Below are 21629 nucleotides of genomic sequence, written 5' to 3' on the forward strand. Positions count from 1 at the left end.
CATGTTTCTGGTGTACAAAGCTTCCTTAGTCATAGTCTGACTAATAATAGTAGACGCTATGACTAAGGGTGTGTTGTAAACCAGAAACGTGTCAGTATGTTGCTTGTGGTGAATCTCTTTTTGTAGCTTGCAATGAAACCCTAATAAAGTAGATTTCATATTGTAAATCAAGTGGATGTGCTGTCTGCCATTTATAACTTTACTTCTTTTCCACACGCTGCAGATTGTTCAGTAACAGAGGAAGTAAAGCAGCCCCAGAGCATCTCCAAGCCTCAGCTATGTTTCACTCTAGGCATCAACGAGCCACCGCCATGCTTCACTGTAGGCATCACTGAGCCACCACCATACTTCACTTTAGGCATCACCAAGCCATCATCATGCTTCACTGTAGGCAGGGTGTTTTTTAGCATATGCTTTATTTCTCTGCCTCCAGTCATAGCTCTGATCCATGTGCCCTGAAAAATGCCAGTATTGTTTTATCACTTCACTTCACAGAATCTCAATACTTCTATGGGTTATTTATTGTGTTTTGAGCATATTGGAGCCGACTATTTTTGTGCTTTTTGGTGAAATGAGTTGCACGTCTGAGAGTTGAATCATGAAGACATTCAGCAAACTCAGTGCCTGCTGCCACCAATTTTTACTGCAGATCACTGCAGGGTTTTTGACCCCCTGCCACCTCAGGTATCTGGTGGCACCCAGTGACAACGTTCTCTTTTGAATTTGTGAAGTATGCTTCCAGTTGTACATCTAGGAACAGTCAAAGCTTTTGCTATCTTTTTGTATGATTCCTTGTGCAGGACAATGATCTCTTCACTAAAAGGGTTATCCTCATTTGGGAGTTTTTTTTATTAAAATGCATTAATTTTGGGCTAAAAATCAATTTTTTAGCCCCAAAAAAACAACATATAAAAGAGTTTTACTCACTGGTGGATTCTCAGTTAACTCATTCTGCAGACAGCAATAGGCAGTGCAATACAAAAGCAACAGATGTCAAATGGAGTACAATTTTTCACTAAACCCAATTGCAACAACGATTCTTTGCCAAAAATACATGCATTTAATAAAAAAAATAGTCCCCTAAAATGGACAACCACTAGCACCACATAGTGACCAAATAATACCACATACAAGGAACAAATACCACCACACCATTACCAGACCACATATTGCCACCACATAGTGACCGAATACTACAATACTGATGATTAATAGCAAACCACAATACTAGCAATACCATAAGTGTGACTATACACAGCAGCTCTGTACTAATGGTGGCTCACTGGTTAGCATTGCAGCCTAGCAGAGCTGGAGTTCTGGGTTCAAATCCTACCAAGGACAACATCTGCAAGGAGTTTTTATGTTCTCCCTCGGTTTGCGTGGGTTTCCTCTGGGTACTCTGGTTTCCTCCCACATTCCAAAGACATACTGACAGGGAATTTAGATTGTGAGTCCCATCGGGAACAGCAATGATAATGTATGCAAACTGTAAAGCCCTGCGGAATATGTTGGCGCAATATAAAAATAAAGATTATTATTCAGTGTATAGTGTACAGGTAATACAGTGATCACCAGTTACATTATACGCAGGAGCTCTGTATATAGTGTCAATGTACAGATAATACAGTGATCACAAGTGACATTATACACAAGAGTTCTGTATATAGTGTCAGTGTACAGATAATACAGTGATCACCAGTCACATTAAACAAAGGATATCTGTATATAGTGTACTGGTAATACAGTGATCACCAGTGACTTTATACACAGGACATCTGTATATAGTCGTATATAGTGTACAGGTAATACAGTGATTACCGGTGACATTATAGACAGGAGCTCTGTATATAGTGTCAGTGTACAGGAACTACAGTGATCACAGGTGACATTATATACAGGAGCTCTGTATATAATGTCAGTGTACAGGTAATACAGCGATCACCAGTGACACTATACACAGAAACTCTGTATATAGCATAGGTTTGTGGTAAGTGTAAGTGTACGGGTAACACTGACTCTCAGTGACGTCTCTAGTTGAAGTCCCTCATCTTCGCTTTTCTACTTCATCCAGCGTTGACCGCCATCACTTCTTCCAGCCATGACTAGTCTCTGCAGAAAATAACACACAGTTTTCAAGATCACCACTTCCAGAGCACATTGCCCAATTTTTTCCCAAATTCTACACTACGTCAGATAAAGAAAAAAGCGACATTATGCCCACCTGCACAATAGCAAGTCCCCCCTCAACTCATTGTTTGCTCTCCCCTACCTTCAGTTCATCATTTGCTCTCTCACCCCAAATTCATCATTATTTGCTCTCCCAATCCCCAATTTAACATTATTTTCTCTTCCCCATCCTCAATTCATCATTTGCTGACTGTCCCCTATCCCCTACCCTCAATTCATCATCATTTGCTGTCATCCACCCTCAATTCATCATCATTTGCTCTCCCACCCCCAGCCTCAATTCATTTGCTGTCCATCACCCTCAATTCATCATTTGCTCGCCCCACCCTCAATTCATCATTAGCTCTCCCCTACCACTCCACCCTCAATACATCATCAATTGCTTACTTTTTTTCAGCCTCAATAAATCATTATTTGCTCTCTCGCACACTCATTTAATTCATTTTATTAAAAACAAAAAAAAATTAATACGTTTTTCATACTTACCTCTCCAGGCCCCTCTGTGGTTCTGCTCACTGGGCCCCATACACTAGTAAGGACAGTAATGTCCTGATAATGGCCCTGATTAATAGCATCAGATGTGCAGGAGACAGCAATTGATTTGTGAATGTGTGCTCTCACCAGCAGAAAGTTTGTACATCTTGCTAATAAACCTATTTTACAATGGGGAAAGAGCTGAATAACCTTGATCACATCAGTAACATCCCACGTTACAGTATCTCACAGTGAAGCAAAATGTAATTTCTTTATATTTGTAAAACTATATTATTCATGAATTCAGTGTTTAAGCAAAGAAGACAGGCAATGACTTCAATGGATATTTCAGATTAGCAGTTTGTTAGAATATTTATGGAAAGATCCCAGGAGCTGAAGATGAATGTTTCAGAAAACGTATTCAGATCTTTAAGAGGTCATTCCCTGCAACATTGAGAAATTGAATTTGCCAACTGTGGTTGCAATTTCCTCGCACCATTATTCTTATATCTGTTGTGACTCAAATTTCCATAATGTGCTAAGCTTGTCCACATTGAACTAGGCTGCAATGAGACCTTTCTGCTTAACCCCTTCATGCCTTGGCTATTTTTCGCTTTTACCTCCCCTTCTTCCAAGAGCCAGAACTTTTGTATTTTTCCATCAATAAAGCCGTTCTTGTTTTTCGGGACAAGATGTATTTTTGAATGACACCATTCATTCTACCATAGTCTACCGGAAACCAGGAAAAAAAATTCCAAGTGTGTTTAAATGGCAAAAAGAGTGCAATTTCACAATTGTTTTTTTTTTTGTTTTTTTTTATTTACCATGTTCACTATATAAATGACATGGCACTATGATTCTCCAGGACAGTACGAGTACGCAGATACCAAACGTATAGCTTTTTTATTTAAGTTAGTGAAAACAAATTCGGAAATTTGTACGAAAACGAAAAATAGCTTTTGTCTCCTTTTTTCGAGACCCGTAACCTTTTCATTTTTCATGATCTGGGGCTGCAGGGTGGCTTATTTTTGGCTCCCTGAGCTGTCATTTTTACTGATACCATTGTTAGGTAGAGACGATGTTTTGATCGCCTCCTATTGCATTTTATTGTAATGTTGCGGCGGCCAAAAAATGTAATTTTGGCTTTTTGATTTTTTTATTACGCTGTTACCGATTAGACTAATTTATTTCATATTTTGATAGATCGGACTTAATGAAAGCAGCGATACCAAATATATGTATTTTTTTTATTGTTTTATTTTTAATTGGGCAAAAGGGGAGGGGTGACTTTTCATATTTTTTAAAACTTTTTTCTGCCTTTTATCGTATTTAATAGGCTCATTGGGGACTTTAAGCTGCAATCGTCCGATCGCCTGTGCTATACATAGAGAGCATGAGCACTGCTATGTATAGCATAAATCACAATCTCCTATGAACGCCAGCTAGTGGCTGGCTTTGACAGGGGGGGATCGTGATGACAGGCACGGGGGTCATCAGCAGACCCCCAGCTGTCATGACAACCAGTGAACGCCCTGCAATCACATCACAGAAGAGCCGATGGGAGTGTGCAACGATGCGCTGTCAGAGATTGACTGTGGTATTTAACAGGTTAACAGCCGCGGGTTCCACTCCACCCGCAACTGTTTGACCTCATTCACACATTCAGTATTTGGTCAGTATTTTACCTCAGTATTCGTAAGCCAAAACCAGGAGTGGGTGATAAATACAGAAGTGGTGACGGGTTTCTATTATACTTTTCCTCTGATTGTTCCACTCCTGGCTTTGGCTTACAAACATTGAGGTAAAATACTGAGCAAATACTGAATGTATATCTATGCTACAGATATCTGTGTTATGTGTTTGTGTGTTGCCATCAAGTGGTGATGATGTGCATAGCACCCTGTCAAAGGTTTTGTTAGAATTTAACAATGTTTTGTTTAACCAAATTCAAGAAAAGGTAAGGGTGCCAACACATGGACTCTTACCTCCCGCTACTCCCCTATATGCTATACCCTACACAGAATATATGGCACATACATACAGGGTGGGCCATTTATATGGAAACACCTGGGTTGGATCCAAAATGGCTGACTTCAAAATGGCTGCAATGGTCACCACAAACAGGAAGTTGATATCACCAACCATTCCCATTTTATTTAGGTGTATCCATATACATGGCCTACCAAGGTCTATCCCTATAAATAGCCCACCCTGTACATAGATAGATAGAATAGATGCTCCAAATAGTAGATGCATGTAACTGGGCCCCATTAATTGCTGCCAGTGCCATCGATGGTACCAATGGACAACTTCCAGTTTCAAAGGGATAAAGGTATGTTGTGTTTTTCATCTGCTTCACTGAGTTTCCTTAGCCGACAACTGCCTCTGTGATACACTCCTCAACGTTGCCCATTTCTTTTTTCATCTTCAAAAAAGTTTGAGCAGCACATTGTGAAAGTCCAGTCTGCTATGTATTGCTGGACTGATGCAGTATAACTACCTTGTGTCTTGCTGCTGTGGTCACTCTTGCCATGTGCATGACCTGTGACATGAAACTGTCTTCCTCAATCTCATCAATGTAGCAAAGTTTGGCTGTTCCGCATCCAGTTTAAACCCTTTCTGCCAGCTGACGGAATAGTACGTCAGCTGGCAGATCCCCCGCTTTGAGGTGGGCTTCGGCGGTGAGCCCACCTCAAAGCCGCGACATGTCAGCTGTTTTGTACAGCTGACATGTGCGCGCAATGAGCGCGAGCGAAATCGCAATCCGCCCGCGCCCATTAACTAGTTAAATGCCGCCGTCAAGCGCTGACAGCGGCATTTAACTAGCGCTCCCGGCCGCGCGGCCGGGAGTCCTCGCACCGCTGACCCCGTCACATGATCGTGGGTCAGCGGTGCATTGCCATAACAACCAGAGGTCTCCTTGAGACCTCTATGGTTGTTGATGGCCGATTGCTTTGAGCGCCACCCTGTGGTCGGCGTTCAAAGTACACCTGCCTTTCTGTTACATAGAGGTGATCTGTACTTCACCTCTATGTAGCAGAGCCGATCGTGTAGTGCATGCTTCTAGCCTCCTATGGAGGCTATTGAAGCATGCCAAAATTAAAAAAAAGAAGTGTTTAAAAATATTAAAAAAATAAAAAATATATAAAAGTTCAAATCACCCCCCTTTCGCCCCAATCAAAATAAAACAATAAAAAAAAATCAACAATACACATATTTGGTATCGCCGCGTTCAGAATCGCCCGATCTATCAAAAAAAACAAAGGATTAACCTGATTGCTAAATGGCGTAGCGAAAAAAAAAATCAAAACCCCAAAATTACGTTTTTTGGTTGCCGCAACATTGCATTAAAATGCAATAATGGGCGATCAAAAGAACGTATCTGCACCAAAATGGTATCATTAAAAACATCAGCTCAGCACGCAAAAAATAAGCCCTCACCTGACCCCAGATCTCGAAAATTGGAGACGCTACGGGTATCAGAAAATCGCGCAATTTTTTTTTTAATTTTTTTTTTTAGCAAACTTTGGAATTTGTTTCCACCATTTAGATAAAAAATAACCTAGACATTGTAGGTGTCTATGAACTCGTAATGACCTGGAGAATCATAATGACAGGTCAGTTTTAGCATTTGGTGAACCTAGCAAAAAAGCCAAACAAAAAACAAGTGTGATATTGCACTTTTTTTGCAATTTCATCACACTTGGAATTTTTTTCCCATTTTCTGTTACAAGGCATGGTAAAACCAATGATGTCTTTCAAAAGTACAACTTGCCCCACAAAAAATAAGCCCTCACATGGCCATATTGATGGAAAAATAAAAAAGTTATGGCTCTGGGAAGGAGGGGAGCGAAAAATGAAAACGAAAAAATAGAAAAAGTTCCTGGGGTGAAGGGGTTAAAGTTTCCTGCACATTTTCTGTTAATGATTGTGTTTCTACCTATGATGATTATTAACCCCTGATTGGTTTTATTGGTTACTCACACACCTGATTACAATCCTATAAAATCTCTGGAGGTTGAATCTTTTGATGGCCGAAGACTGGGCATGCCAAATAGTGATAAGATTTTGATTTCTCTCTTTAGACTTGTTCATACGCTTTGCGTTTTGTTAATTGATAAAAATAAATTATTAATATATCTACTTTTGAACCTATCCTTCATTCTAAAACTTTTTCAAAGTAATGAATATATACAAACACACACATGCATACATTCGTGTGAAGGTAACCTAAAATCCATGCGTGAGACGTTGTGTACCAGTAAATATCCGAGTACAAGAAGCGGCAGCCTAAAAAGTTGTGGCTACCATTGAGAAACTCTAGAAAGTAAGCACTGCCACCTAGTGGTTATAGATATATTATGCACCATTCCGTACTACACAAGACAAATAATGTGGCTGTTTTTGTAGCACACTTCTGTTCTTAAAAAAAATATGAGAAAGAACCTTCAGGGGAAATTCCTTTACATGTGCATTTTTGGCTACAAATCATTTTTTCAGTTGACTTTCATTTAACCTTTTGCATCATATGACTTCTATAGCCTTTGTGTTACACACTCCATTGCTGACTGCAAAATGAATCAACTTATAATCCATCAGTAAGCACATTCAGACAAGAGAGTTTATAACTCTTATCCTTGTTCTTCTGAGCTGATTTCTGCCCATGAAGCTCAGCTCAACTTCCCAGTGGTGACAAATCAGCTAAGAGAATCTAATTTAACCCACACTTACACCATAAAGTCCCATGCAGGTGATATTTATTATTGTTGCTGTGCTGTTGCGTGCTCCTCAGGGTCAATTCCCTCAAATAGGCTGGGTATGTGTGTGTGGCAGTGCCACCTGACTCATACATGAGCTAACACCAGGAATAAGGTTTTCTGGATGCTAAGAAATGTCAGGCAACAAGAAATGTTGTAGTTTGCCTCCACACTGACGTGATGGTGAGCATTGTAGTGCATAAAAATGTCACTGGTGCAGGTAAAGAACCATGTTTGGCACCATGTGAGTGAGATTATACAACAGTGTGATGCAGCATCACGTGAAGTTATTATTGCCCTCTACTCCTTGGTCAGACCTCATCTGGAATAAGGTGGCCAGTTTTGGACACAACACTTTAAAAAAGACATCAACAAACTGGAGAAAGTTCAGAGAGGAGCTACCAGGATGGTGAGCGGACTGCAAAGTATCTCCTACAAGGAACGGTTAAAGGATCTGGGAATGTTTAGCTTGCAAGAAAAAAGGCTAAGAGGAGACTTAATAGCTGTCTACAAATATCTGAAGGGCTGTCACATTGTAGAAGGATTATCATTATTCTCATTTGTACATGGAAACACAATAAACAAAGGAATGAAACTGAAAGGGAGGAGATACAGATTAGATATTCGAAAAAACTTTTTGACAGTGAGGGTGATCAATGAGTGCGACAGGCTGCCACGAGAGGTGATGAGCTCTCCTTCAATGGAAGTCTTCAAACAGAGGTTGGACAGACATCTGTCTGAGATGGTTTAGTGAGTCCTGCATGGAGCAGGGGGTTGGACACGATGACCCCGGAGGTCATTTCCAACTCTAGCATTCTATGATGCCCTAGAGAGACCTCCTCTGACAGTGTTCAAAATGAAGGTCTCAGTCCAGCCCCCGAGGGACAAAACCATTTAGCTGAGATGTGCCTGTGAGCAATGGAGAGCTTGTGAGTAGTGAAGCTTAGAGTAGCTGCCAAGAGTAAGTTGTTGCAGAATAATAAAGAAATCATTGGAAACAACACTGGAAGAAGCCAGAGGCCGTGTGTCTAGAAATGGTTGTAGTGTGTGGGAGCAAAGGGCTTTGTTACTAATGGCATCTGTAAAAGTGTGTGGTGAGAACTGGATGCCCTGATGGCCTAAAATACTATACTAAGGCCATGTGCAGTTGTCAGAGATGGAGATGACCAGGCAAGGAATCTGTAATTGGTCCAACTGTAAACCTCGTATTGATCACTGACCCTTCAAGATTAGTGAAGTATTGCATTGTCCCTGCGCTCAGTAAAAGATGACTCAAAAGTGTCCTCAAGGTTTATATGTTTTCTACTGCGACCCCAGGCAAAAATTATGGAATCACCGTCCTTGAGGAATATTTATTCAGTTGTTTAATTTTGTAGAAAAAAAAGCAGATCACAGACATGGCACAAAACTAAAGTCATTTCAAATGGCAACTTTCTGGCTTTAAGAAACACTAAAAGAAATCAAGAACAAAAAATGTGGTAGTCAGTAATGGTTACTTTTTTTAACCAAGCATAGGGTAAAAAATTATGGAATCACTCAATTCTGAGGAAAATATTATGGAATCTCCCTGTAAATTTTCATACCCAAAACTAACACCTGCATCAAATTAGATCTGCTCGATAGTCTGTATCTAAAAAGGAGTGATCACACCTTGGAGAGCTGTAGCACCAAGTGGACTGACATGAATCATGGCTCCAACATAAGAGATGTCAATTGAAACAAAGGAGAGGATTATCAAACTCTTAAGAGGGTAAATCTTCACGCAATATTGCAAAAGATGTTGGTTGTTCACAGTTAGCTGTGTCTAAAATCTAGACCAAATACGAACAACATGGGAAGGTTGTTAAAGGCAAACACACTGGTAGACCAAGGAAGTGTCAACGTGTCAAAACCAGAACCTTAAAGCAATATGTCTCCAAAACAGGAAATGCACAACAAAACAAATGCGGAACGAATGGGTGGACCTGGAGTCAACGTCTGTGACCGAACTGTAAGGAACCGCCTAAAGGAAATGGGATTTACATCCAGAAAAGCTAAATGAAAACCATCATTAACACCTAAACAGAAGAAAGCAAGGTTACAATGGGCTAAGAAAAAGCAATCGTGCACTGTGGATGACTGGATGAAAATCATATTCAGTGATGAATCGTAAATCTGCATTGGGCAAAGTGATGATGCTGGAACTTTTGTTTGGTGCTGTTCCAATGAGATTTATAAAGCTGACTGCCTGAGGAGAACATGCAAATTTCCACAGTCATTGATGATATGGGGCTGCACATCAGGTAAAGGCACTGGGGAGATGGCTGTCATTGCATCTTCAATAAATGCACAAATTTATGTTGATATTTTGGACACTTTTCTTATCCCATCAATTGAAAGGATGTTTGGGGATGATGAAATCATTTTTCAAGATGATAATGCATCTTGCCATAGAGCAAAAATTGTGAAAACATTCCTTGAAAAAAGACACATAAGGTCAATGTCATGGCCTGCAAATAGTCCGGATCTCAATCCAATTGAAAATCTTTGGTGGAAGTTGAAGAAAATGGTCCATGACAAGGCTCCAACCTGCAAAACTTATCTGGCAACAGCAATCAGAGAAAGTTGGAGCCAGATTGACGGAGAGTCCTGTGTGACACTCATTAAGTCCAGGCCTCAGAGACTGCAAGCTGTTATAAAAGCCAGAGGTGGTGCTACAAAATACTAGAGATGTTTAAGGCTATGTGCACACGTTCAGGAATTCATGCAGAAAATTCCTATGAAAATCCGGACATTTCTGCCAGATTTCCGCATGAAATCCGCATGCCGTTTTTTGCGCGGTTTTGATGCGGGTTTTGCGCGTTTTTCACGCGTTTTTTTCCGGACATTTCCCAATGCATTAGACAGTGGGAAAACCGCGAAAAAAACGCAAAATTAATGAGCAGGTTCATTATTTTTCCGCAATGCGTTTTTCATGCGGAAAAACGCACATCATGTACACAGAAGTTGCGGATTTCATTAAAAATGATAGGATGCTTAATGTATGCAGATTATTTGCGGTTTTATAGCGTTTTTATAGCGCAAAAACGCTAAAAAAAACGCAAATAATCTGCAACGTGTGCACATAACCTTAGAGTGTTTTTTGTTTGTTTGTTTTTCATTATTCCATAATTTTTCTTCAGAATTGAGTGACTCTATAATTTTTCCCCTATGCTTGGTTAAAAAAAGTAACCATTACTTGACTACCACATTTTTTGTTCTTGATTTCTTTTAGTGTTTCTTAAAGCCAGAACGTTGCCATTTGAAATGACTTTAGTTTTGTGGCCATGTCTGTGATCTGCTTTTTTCCACAAAATTGAACAACTGAATGAACATCCTCCAAGGCCGGTGATTCCATAATATTTGCCAGGCGTTGTAGTAGCATCTACTAAGCGTATTGTGCCACCAAAAGTGTACTGCAACCAGCAAGTAAACCTGATAACTGTGCTTTTTGCTGCATTTTGCACTTACTCATTGCTTTCTATGGGTGAAAAAAACGCTGCATGAAGTGACATACTACAGTTTTGCAATAACGCAGCAGTTTTCCAAATCAGTTAGGAAAAAAAAACAATGTCTGTGCGTGAGATTTCTTAACTCTAACAGCTTTTGCTGATACTGTAAAACGCAGCTTAATATTTGCATAAAAAAGCAGCAAAAAAATGCAACGTGTGAACGTAGCCTAACCATCAGGTGTACTGTGCCACTATTGTGCCACAGAGCAGTTATTTCTTCGATCACCATTTTCGGAAAGGGGAAGCCACTAACCACCCCCTACAACTTACTTTAGTGGGAAATCCCTTTAAGCAACTGTGTATAACTCTGCGTTCCCTTACCTTTCTCTGTAGGACTTGTAAAATGCCATAAAAGCCTCACATTTAAAATGAACTTAAAAAAAAGAGAGAACACCATACAACGTTGAGCTTATCTGTAGAAACCTTCCCGCCATTCATAACCGAACAGCTGAGACTCATCCGCCCCCGGTGGTGACCGGCTGCATGCTCGCGGCTTCGGTGTCTGCACTCCCAGCCCAGATGTATGAATGACTCTGCGGGTGACTGTACTTTCCATGTTTTTCCTTTGTAGGCCAGAAGATGGGGAGATCCACCCTGAGATCTGCAGGCTTTATATTCAGTTGCAGTGCTGCCTAGAAATGTATACAACTGAAATGCTGAAATCCATGTGTCTTTTAGGCTCCCTTCAGCACCAGCGGAAAGGTAACTCGTTGATTTTCTGTTTTCATACTGTATAAGCGGGTTATAAAGGACAACACGTCCAGCAAGCATTGTGAATCGAACTCCACACCCAGGACATTGCCTCTTTTTATTCCAGTTCTTTTAATGCTGAGCTTTCTACACACCACGTATTGGCAGCTTTCTATGTACATTGTGTATAGGCAGAAAGCAGCCAATGAGTGGAATGAGCAGAGTTATACAGAGCTCATGGACATATTTGATGATAATCCTGCTGATAAAACTGTGATTTTATCAAAACTATACTGAGCAGCCCAGTAAGTGACACATCGCTGGAATCAGGGTCTTTTGTCTCATGATGCTGCTCTATGACTAGGTGGCAAAAACCAGGTAACAAATTCCCTTAAAAAACACACTGCAAACAAACCGTGACTGAGTATAGCCTCTTCACCAATGAGTTCCAAACACTCTGGTTCTTACTAATGGCATAATGAAAATGAGTTCACACATTTATTAAAAGCCAAAATGTGTCCCATACAGAAATATTAAAGCTACCTCAAAAAGCTAAACAACAACCTAGATCCCTTTACCATAATACAATGGAATATATTATATTCAAATATTACTTTTTTTCATTTCCATATACAAGAGCCAATTGCAGAGAGAAATTGGCACAAAACTTAAGATAGATGTGTGGCACCGCATCTGAAAATGAGAACATGTAACAAAATAACAAAATGTCTATATATATATATATATATATATATATATATATATATATATATATATATACACACACACATTTGGTCAAAATTGTTGGTACTGTTATGACAGGCGATTCAGTACTACAATGGACATGGCGGTCAGAGCACATACAGTGATCTGACAATAACCCAAAATCATAGAACGAGCTCTGAGACGTGGGAACTCTGCAGACCGCAATCCCTAATCCTCTCCAAACAACACTAGAGGCAGCCGTGGATTGCGCCTAACTCTGCCTATGCAACTCGGCACAGCCTGAGAAACTAACTAGCCTGAAGATAGAAAATAAGCCTACCTTGCCTCAGAGAAATACCCCAAAGGAAAAGGCAGCCCCCCACATATAATGACTGTGAGTTAAGATGAAAAGACAAACGTAGAGATGAAATAGATTCAGCAAAGTGAGGCCCGACTTTCTTAACAGATCGAGGATAGAAAAGGTAACTTTGCGGTCTACACAAAACCCTAAAGAAAACCACGCAAAGTGGGCAAAAAGACCCTCCGTACCGAACTAACGGCACGGAGGTACACCCTTTGCGTCCCAGAGCTTCCAGCAACAAATTAGACAAGCTGGACAGAAAAAATAGCAAACAAATAGCAAAGAAGAACTTAGCTATGCAGAGCAGCAGGCCACAGGAATGATCCAGGGAAAAGCAAGTCCAACACTGGAACATTGACAGGAAGCTAGGATCAAAGCATTAGGTTGAGTTAAGTAGAGAAGCACCTAACGACCTCACCAGATCACCTGAGGGAGGAAACTCAGAAGCCGCAGTACCACTTCCCTCCACCAACAGAAGCTCACAGAGAGAATCAGCCGAAGTACCACTTGTGACCACAGGAGGGAGCTCTGCCACAGAATTCACAACAGTACCCCCCCCCTTGAGGAGGGGTCACCGAACCCTCACCAGAGCCCCCAGGCTGACCAGGATGAGCCACATGAAAGGCACGAACAAGATCGGGAGCATGGACATCAGAGGCAAAAACCCAGGAATTATCTTCCTGAGCATAACCCTTCCATTTAACCAGATACTGGAGTTTCCGTCTAGAAACACGAGAATCCAAAATCTTCTCCACAATATACTCCAATTCCCCCTCCACCAAAACCGGGGCAGGAGGATCAACAGATGGAACCATAGGTGCCACGTATCTCCGCAACAATGACCTATGGAATACGTTATGTATGGAAAAAGAATCTGGAAGGGTCAGACGAAAAGACACAGGATTAAGAACCTCAGAAATCCTATACGGACCAATGAAACGAGGTTTAAACTTAGGAGAGGAAACCTTCATAGGAATATGACGAGAAGATAACCAAACCAGATCCCCAACACGAAGTCGGGGACCCACACGGCGTCTGCGATTAGCGAAACGTTGAGCCTTCTCCTGGGACAAGGTCAAATTGTCCACTACATGAGTCCAAATCTGCTGCAACCTGTCCACCACAGTATCCACACCAGGACAGTCCGAAGACTCAACCTGTCCTGAAGAGAAACGAGGATGGAACCCAGAATTGCAGAAAAATGGCGAAACCAAGGGAGCCGAGCTGGCCCGATTATTAAGGGCGAACTCAGCCAAAGGCAAAAAGGACACCCAGTCATCCTGATCGGCAGAAACAAAGCATCTCAGATATGTTTCCAAGGTCTGATTGGTTCGTTCGGTCTGGCCATTAGTCTGAGGATGGAAAACCGAGGAAAAAGACAAGTCAATGCCCATCCTACCACAAAAGGCTCGCCAAAACCTTGAAACAAACTGGGAACCTCTGTCAGAAACGATATTCTCTGGAATGCCATGTAAACGAACCACATGCTGGAAGAACAATGGCACCAAATCAGAGGAGGAAGGCAATTTAGACAAGGGTACCAGATGGACCATCTTAGAAAAGCGATCACAGACCACCCAAATGACTGACATCTTTTGAGAAATGGGAAGATCAGAAATAAAATCCATAGAGATATGTGTCCAAGGCCTCTTTGGGACCGGCAAGGGCAAAAGCATCCCACTGGCACGAGAACAGCAGGGCTTAGCCCGAGCACAAATCCCACAGGACTGCACAAAAACACGCACATCCCGCGACAGAGACGGCCACCAAAAGGATCTAGCCACCAACTCTCTGGTACCAAAGATTCCAGGATGACCAGCCAACACCGAACAATGAACCTCAGAGATAACTTTATTGGTCCACCTATCAGGGACAAACAGTCTCTCCGCTGGACAACGATCAGGTTTATTAGCCTGAAATTTTTGCAGCACCCGCCGCAAATCAGGGGAGATGGCAGACACAATTACTCCTTCCTTGAGGATACCCGCCGGCTCAGACAAACCCGGAGAGTCGGGCACAAAACTCCTAGACAGAGCATCCGCCTTCACATTTTTAGAGCCCGGAAGGTACGAAATCACAAAGTCAAAACGGGCAAAAAACAGCGACCAACGAGCCTGTCTAGGATTCAACCGCTTAGCAGACTCAAGATAAGTCAAGTTCCTCTTATCAGTCAATACCACCACGCGATGCTTAGCTCCTTCAAGCCAATGACGCCACTCCTCGAATGCCCACTTCATGGCCAGCAACTCTCGGTTGCCCACATCATAATTTCGCTCAGCAGGCAAAAACTTCCTGGAAAAAAAAGCGCATGGTTTCATCACTGAGCAATCAGAACCTCTCTGCGACAAAACAGCCCCTGCTCCAATCTCAGAAGCATCAACCTCGACCTGGAACGGAAGAGAAACATCTGGTTGACACAACACAGGGGCAGAAGAAAAATGACGCTTCAAGTCTTGAAAAGCTTCCACAGCAGCAGAAGACCAATTGACCAAATCAGCACCCTTCTTGGTCAAATCGGTCAATGGTTTGGCAATACTAGAAAAATTGCAGATGAAGCGACGATAAAAATTAGCAAAGCCCAGGAACTTTTGCAGACTTTTCAGAGATGTCGGCTGAGTCCAATCATGGATGGCTTGGACCTTAACAGGATCCATCTCGATAGTAGAAGGGGAAAAGATGAACCCCAAAAATGAAACCTTCTGCACACCAAAGAGACACTTTGATCCCTTCACAAACAAAGAATTAGCACGCAGGACCTGAAAAACTGTTCTGACCTGCTTCACATGAGACTCCCAATCATCCGAGAAGATCAAAATGTCATCCAAGTACACAATCAGGAATTTATCCAGGTACTCTCGGAAGATGTCATGCATAAAGGACTGAAACACTGATGGAGCATTGGCAAGTCCGAATGGCATCACTAGATACTCAAAATGACCCTCGGGCGTATTAAATGCAGTTTTCCATTCATCTCCTCACCTGATTCGCACCAGATTATACGCACCACGAAGATCTATCTTGGTGAACCAACTAGCCCCCTTAATCCGAGCAAACAAATCAGATAACAATGGCAAGGGGTACTGAAATTTAACCGTGATCTTATTTAGAAGGCGGTAATCTATACAAGGTCTCAGCGAACCATCCTTCTTGGCTACAAAAAAGAACCCTGCTCCCAATGGCGACGACGACGGGCGAATATGCCCCTTCTCCAGGGATTCCTTCACATAACTGCACATAGCGGCGTGCTCAGTCACGGATAAATTAAACAGTCGACCTTTTGGGAATTTACTACCAGGAATCAAATTGATAGCACAATCACAATCCCTATGCGGAGGTAGGGCATCGGACTTGGGCTCATCAAATATATCCCGGTAACCAGACAAGAACTCTGGAACCTCAGAAGGGGTGGAAGACGAAATTGACAGAAATGGAACATCACCATGTACCCCCTGACAACCCCAGCTGGACACCGACATGGATTTCCAATCTAATACTGGATTATGGGCTTGTAGCCATGGCAACCCCAACACGACCACATCATGCAGATTATGCAACACCAGAAGGCGAATAACCTCCTGATGTGCAGGAGCCATGCACATGGTCAGCTGGGTCCAGTATTGAGGCTTATTCTTGGCCAAAGGCGTGGCATCAATTCCTCTCAATGGAATAGGACACTGCAAGGGCTCTAAGAGAAACCCACAACGCTTAGCATACTCCAAGTCCATCAAATTCAGGGCAGCGCCTGAATCCACAAATGCCATGACAGAATACGATGACAAAGAACAGATCAAGGTAACGGACAGAAGAAATTTCGACTGTACCGTACCAATGGTGGCAGACCTAGCGAACCGCTTAGTGCGCTTAGGACAATCAGAGATAGCATGAGTGGAATCACCACAGTAGAAACACAGCCCATTCAGACGTCTGTGTTCTTGCCGTTTAACTCTGGTCAAAGTCCTATCGCACTGCTTAGGCTCAGGTTTAAGCTCAGGTAATACCGCCAAATGGTGCACAGATTTACGCTCACGCAAGCGTCGACCGATCTGAATGGCCAAAGACATAGACTCATTCAAACCAGCAGGCATAGGAAATCCCACCATGACATCCTTAAGGGCTTCAGAGAGACCCTTTCTGAACATAGCTGCCAGCGCAGATTCATTCCATTGAGTGAGCACGGACCACTTTCTAAATTTCTGACAATATACCTCTATCTCATCCTGACCCTGACAAAGAGCCAGCAAATTTTTCTCTGCCTGATCCACTGAATTAGGTTCATCGTACAGCAATCCGAGCGCCAGGAAAAACGCATCGATATTACTCAATGCAGGATCTCCTGGCGCAAGAGAAAATGCCCAGTCCTGAGGGTCGCCGCGCAAAAAAGAAATAACAATCAAAACCTGTTGAACTGGATCACCAGAGGAGCGAGGTTTCAAGGCCAGAAATAATTTACAATTATTTTTGAAACTCAGAAACTTAGTTCTATCTCCAAAAAACAAATCAGGAATAGGAATTCTTAGTTCCAACATAGCTTTCTGATCAATAGTGTCTTGAATCTTTTGTACACTTGCCGAGAGCTGATCCACAAATGAAGACAGACTTCTAATGTCCATCGCTACACCTGTGTACTGAACCACCCAAATGTCTAGGGGAAAAAAAAGGCAAAACACAGTGCAAAGAAAAAAAATGGTCTCAGAACTTCTTTTTTCCCTCTATTGAGAATCATTAGTACTTTTGGCTTCCTGTACTGTTATGAAAGGCGATTCAGTACTACAATGGACATAGCGGTCAGAGCACATACAGTGATCTGACAATAACCCAAAATCATAGAACGAGCTCTGAGACGTGGGAACTCTGCAGACCGCAATCCCTAATCCTCTCCAAACAACACTAGAGGCAGCCGTGGATTGCGCCTAACTCTGCCTATGCAACTCGGCACAGCCTGAGAAACTAACTAGCCTGAAGATAGAAAATAAGCCTACCTTGCCTCAGAGAAATACCCCAAAGGAAAAGGCAGCCCCCCACATATAATGACTGTGAGTTAAGATGAAAAGACAAACGTAGAGATGAAATAGATTCAGCAAAGTGAGGCCCGACTTTCTTAACAGATCGAGGATAGAAAAGGTAACTTTGCGGTCTACACAAAACCCTAAAGAAAACCACGCAAAGGGGGCAAAAAGACCCTCCGTACCGAACTAACGGCACGGAGGTACACCCTTTGCGTCCCAGAGCTTCCAGCAACAAATTAGACAAGCTGGACAGAAAAAATAGCAAACAAATAGCAAAGAAGAACTTAGCTATGCAGAGCAGCAGGCCACAGGAATGATCCAGGGAAAAGCAAGTCCAACACTGGAACATTGACAGGAAGCCAGGATCAAAGCATTAGGTTGAGTTAAGTAGAGAAGCACCTAACGACCTCACCAGATCACCCGAGGGAGGAAACTCAGAAGCCGCAGTACCACTTCCCTCCACCAACAGAAGCTCACAGAGAGAATCAGCCGAAGTACCACTTGTGACCACAGGAGGGAGCTCTGCCACAGAATTCACAACATGGTACCCCCTGTTTAATGACAGAAAAACCCACAATGGTCACAGAAATAACTAAAATCAGACAAAAGTAATAATAAATAAAAGATCCATGAAAATGAACAGATATTGCTTTTCAACCATGCTTCCACAGAATTAAAATAAAAAATAAATAAATAAATAAAACTCATGAAATAGGCCTGGACAGAAATGATGGTACCTTAACTTAATATTTTGTTGCACAACCTTTTGAGGCAATCACTGCAATCAAATGAGACTTCTGAACCTCTCGACAGGTATTGTGGCCCACTCCTCAAGAGCAAACTGCTCCGGTTGTCTCGTGTTTGAAGGTTGCCTTTCCAGACTGCATGTTTCAGCTCTTTCCAAAGATGCTCAATAGGATTTAGGTCCAGGCTCATAGAAGGCCATTTCAGAATAGTCCAATGTTTTCCTCTTAGCCATTCTTGGGTGTTTTTAGCTGTGTGTTTTGGGTCATTATCCTGTTGCAAGACCCATGACCTGCGACTGAGACCAAGCTTTCTGACACTGGGCAGCACATTTCTCTCTAGAATCCCTTGATAGTCTTGAGATTTCATTGTACCCTGCACAGATTCTAGACACTCTGTGCTAGATGCAGCAAAGCAGCCCCAGAACATAACAGAGCCTCCTCCATGTTCCACAGTAGGGATAGTGTTCTTTTCTTGATATGCTTCATTTTTCCATCTGTGAACATAGAGCTGATGTGCCTTGCCAAGTAGATCCATTTTTGTCTCATCTATCCATAGGACATTCTGCCAGAAGCTTTGTGGCTTGTCAACATGTAGTTTGGCAAATTCCAGTCTGGCTTTTTTATGATTTTTTTCAACAATGGTGTCCTCCTTGGTCGTCTCCCATGAAGTCCACTTTGGCTCATACAACGACGGATGGTGCGATGTGACACTGATGTTCGTTGAGCTTGAAGTTCACCTATAATCTGTTTAGAAGTTTTTCCGGGCTCTTTTGTTACCATTCGTATTATTGATTGTCATCAATTTTCCTCCTGCAGCCACGTCCATGGAGGTTGGTTACATTCCCATGGATCTTAAATTTCTGAATAATATGTGCAACTGTAGTCACAGGAACATCAAGCTGCTTGGAGAGGGTCTTATAACTTTTACCTTTATTATTTTTGTCTATGATTTTCTTTCTAATCTCCTGAGACAACTCTTTCCTTCGCTTCCTCTGGTCCATGTTGAGTGTGATACACACCATGTCACCAAACAGCACAGTGAGTTTCTGTAGCTGTTAGAATCTGTTTTGCTTTTGACCATCCGCCATCTTGTGGTTTTCTGGCTGCTGGTCTTTTTCCCCTGGTGCTGGGTTGTCTTAGGTCAGGTGATTGTATCACCCTTTATTACCCAACACCTGCCTCCCAGTCATTGCTGGACAACAGTGTTAATCCACTTGAGTTCTGGCTAGGTGCTTTGATTGCTTTCTGTGTTTGATTTTGTGCAGTTCTGGGACCCCCGCTTCTGCTATCGTTAGTTTCTGTTTTCTGTTGGTTTCTGCAGCCTTCTCTGTGTTTTCTATTAGGAGGTGACCTGTTTTTGTACCCAGTCCTTAGATCTTTTAGGGACCTCCTTCCCCCTATCTATAGGTCTTCGCTTGAGATTAACCTAGGATCGTCGGTGGGTCTATTCGCAAGGAATGGGTCGCCCACTCCATCGTAGGGTATCAGCCTAGTCTCAGTGCAGGGTCAGTTTTTCCCCTTCTGTCCTAGTTCTGTGTTGCCGTTCCGTTACAGTAGCCCTATATACAGGCCCACTCACTGATTCAAGAGATTGTGTCCACCTGTGATGCTAGTTAGTGGACACACCTTGATTTAACATGTCCCTTTTGTCACATTATTTTATGGGGTACCATCATTTCTGTCCAGGCCTATTTCATGAGTTTTATTATTTTTTTTTATTCTGTGGCAGCATGGTTGAAAAGTAATGTCTGACTCTCATTTGTTCATTTTCATAGAATTTTTATTTATTATTACTTTTGTCAGATTCAAGTTGTTTCTGTGACCATTGTGGGTTTTTCTGTCATTAAACGAGGGGTAACAACAATTTTGACCACGTGTGTATGTACTATAGTGTTTGTATATAAAGGAGTTTTCACCTTTCAACAAACAAAAACAATCTGCGCTTTACTCACCCTCCTTGGGTCCACCACTGAGTCTCTTTCGCTGCTCCTGGTATCTGATATTGGCTGCAGCCCTCTGATATCATGTTGACTGTGTGGTAGCCAATCATTGCGCTCAGCAGCTGCGTCTGTCTAGATGGCAGACCCTGCGCAGAGGCGCTGATCTCACTCAATAGCCGCTGCTGCATTATCGATGTGCCATCAGAGTTCTAGCAAATATCACATACAAACATCTCCTGGGGACAGGTATTTTCTGAAAGGGGTCAACCTCTTAAAAGGAGTTTTCCAGCCTTAGGCTACACTTGTGTAGCTACTTTATGTGATTGCAGACTTGTGAATCCTCACATCGTGCGCACTGTGAGGATTCGCCAATGCCAGGACCATGGTCATGTGACCACAAATATGTGATTTGCATACTTCCAGCCACATTCCAACTAGATGTGCAATACACTTGCATTGAGTGAGGATGAACATGTCTAGCCGGCACATGACCGTATGTATGTAAATCACATACTTGAGGTCACGCGCCTGGCGCTAGCACTGGAGAATCCTGCGCCTGGCGCCGACACTGGAGAATCCTCAGTGCGCACAGTCAGAGGATTCATAAGTCTGCAATTACATAGAGGGACTGCAAACTTGTAGCCTAAGGCCGGACAACCCCTTTAAAACCATCTGGTATTCTTCTTTTTAATTTCAGAATTTAGAAGGTTTCCCTTTTAAGCTATGGCTTGCCTAAATCTCCCCAACGGGGCTTTAACCCTTACTCAATAGCACTAAAAGAGAAACCCATTAAACTGTCTTCATGCAGATTAACAAAATGCCTTGATACCCCTGATAGATGACATGATGACTATCGCAGTTTTTTAATCTGGTCGCTAGTATAAAATTGGTGTATTTTTCAGGTCAAATCACACATTACAATGTCATCCGATGCATTTACTAAAGTCCCTTGCTTGAAGCCCAGTTTTAACAACAGTTCTTCTTTTTAAGTTTAGGGATAAAATGTCACCTGTTGTGCGACTTCTAGGGACACGATACCCCTTCTTTTACTATTATATTTGTGATATCATCAATATTGATAGATTATTAAAATATTATATTTCACTTCTTTTAAATTATTGCTGTATGGACTTGAAAAAACATATTTGGTTTTTATCTTTATAAGTCCGGGGTCACACTTGCAAGTGCTATACGAGAAACTCGCGCAAGTCTCTCGCATCAATACCCGGTTCT

At 42.1% G+C, this 21629-nt stretch overlaps 1 protein-coding gene across 2 annotated transcripts in view; it reads left to right on the top strand.

Annotated features, from left to right (window-relative positions):
• The window catches only part of RGS7BP (regulator of G protein signaling 7 binding protein), a 213762-nt gene that overhangs the window by 157885 nt on the left and 34248 nt on the right, over nucleotides 1-21629 (top strand). For both annotated transcript variants that reach the window (XM_069749344.1, XM_069749352.1), the window contains exon 3: nucleotides 11520-11650. In XM_069749344.1, the coding sequence (XP_069605445.1) occupies nucleotides 11520-11650 (131 nt within the window). The remainder of the gene's footprint in view (nucleotides 1-11519; nucleotides 11651-21629) is intronic.

This window comes from Ranitomeya imitator, chromosome 1 (genome assembly GCF_032444005.1).
Source record: "Ranitomeya imitator isolate aRanImi1 chromosome 1, aRanImi1.pri, whole genome shotgun sequence".
Classification (NCBI taxonomy): Eukaryota; Metazoa; Chordata; class Amphibia; order Anura; family Dendrobatidae; genus Ranitomeya; species Ranitomeya imitator.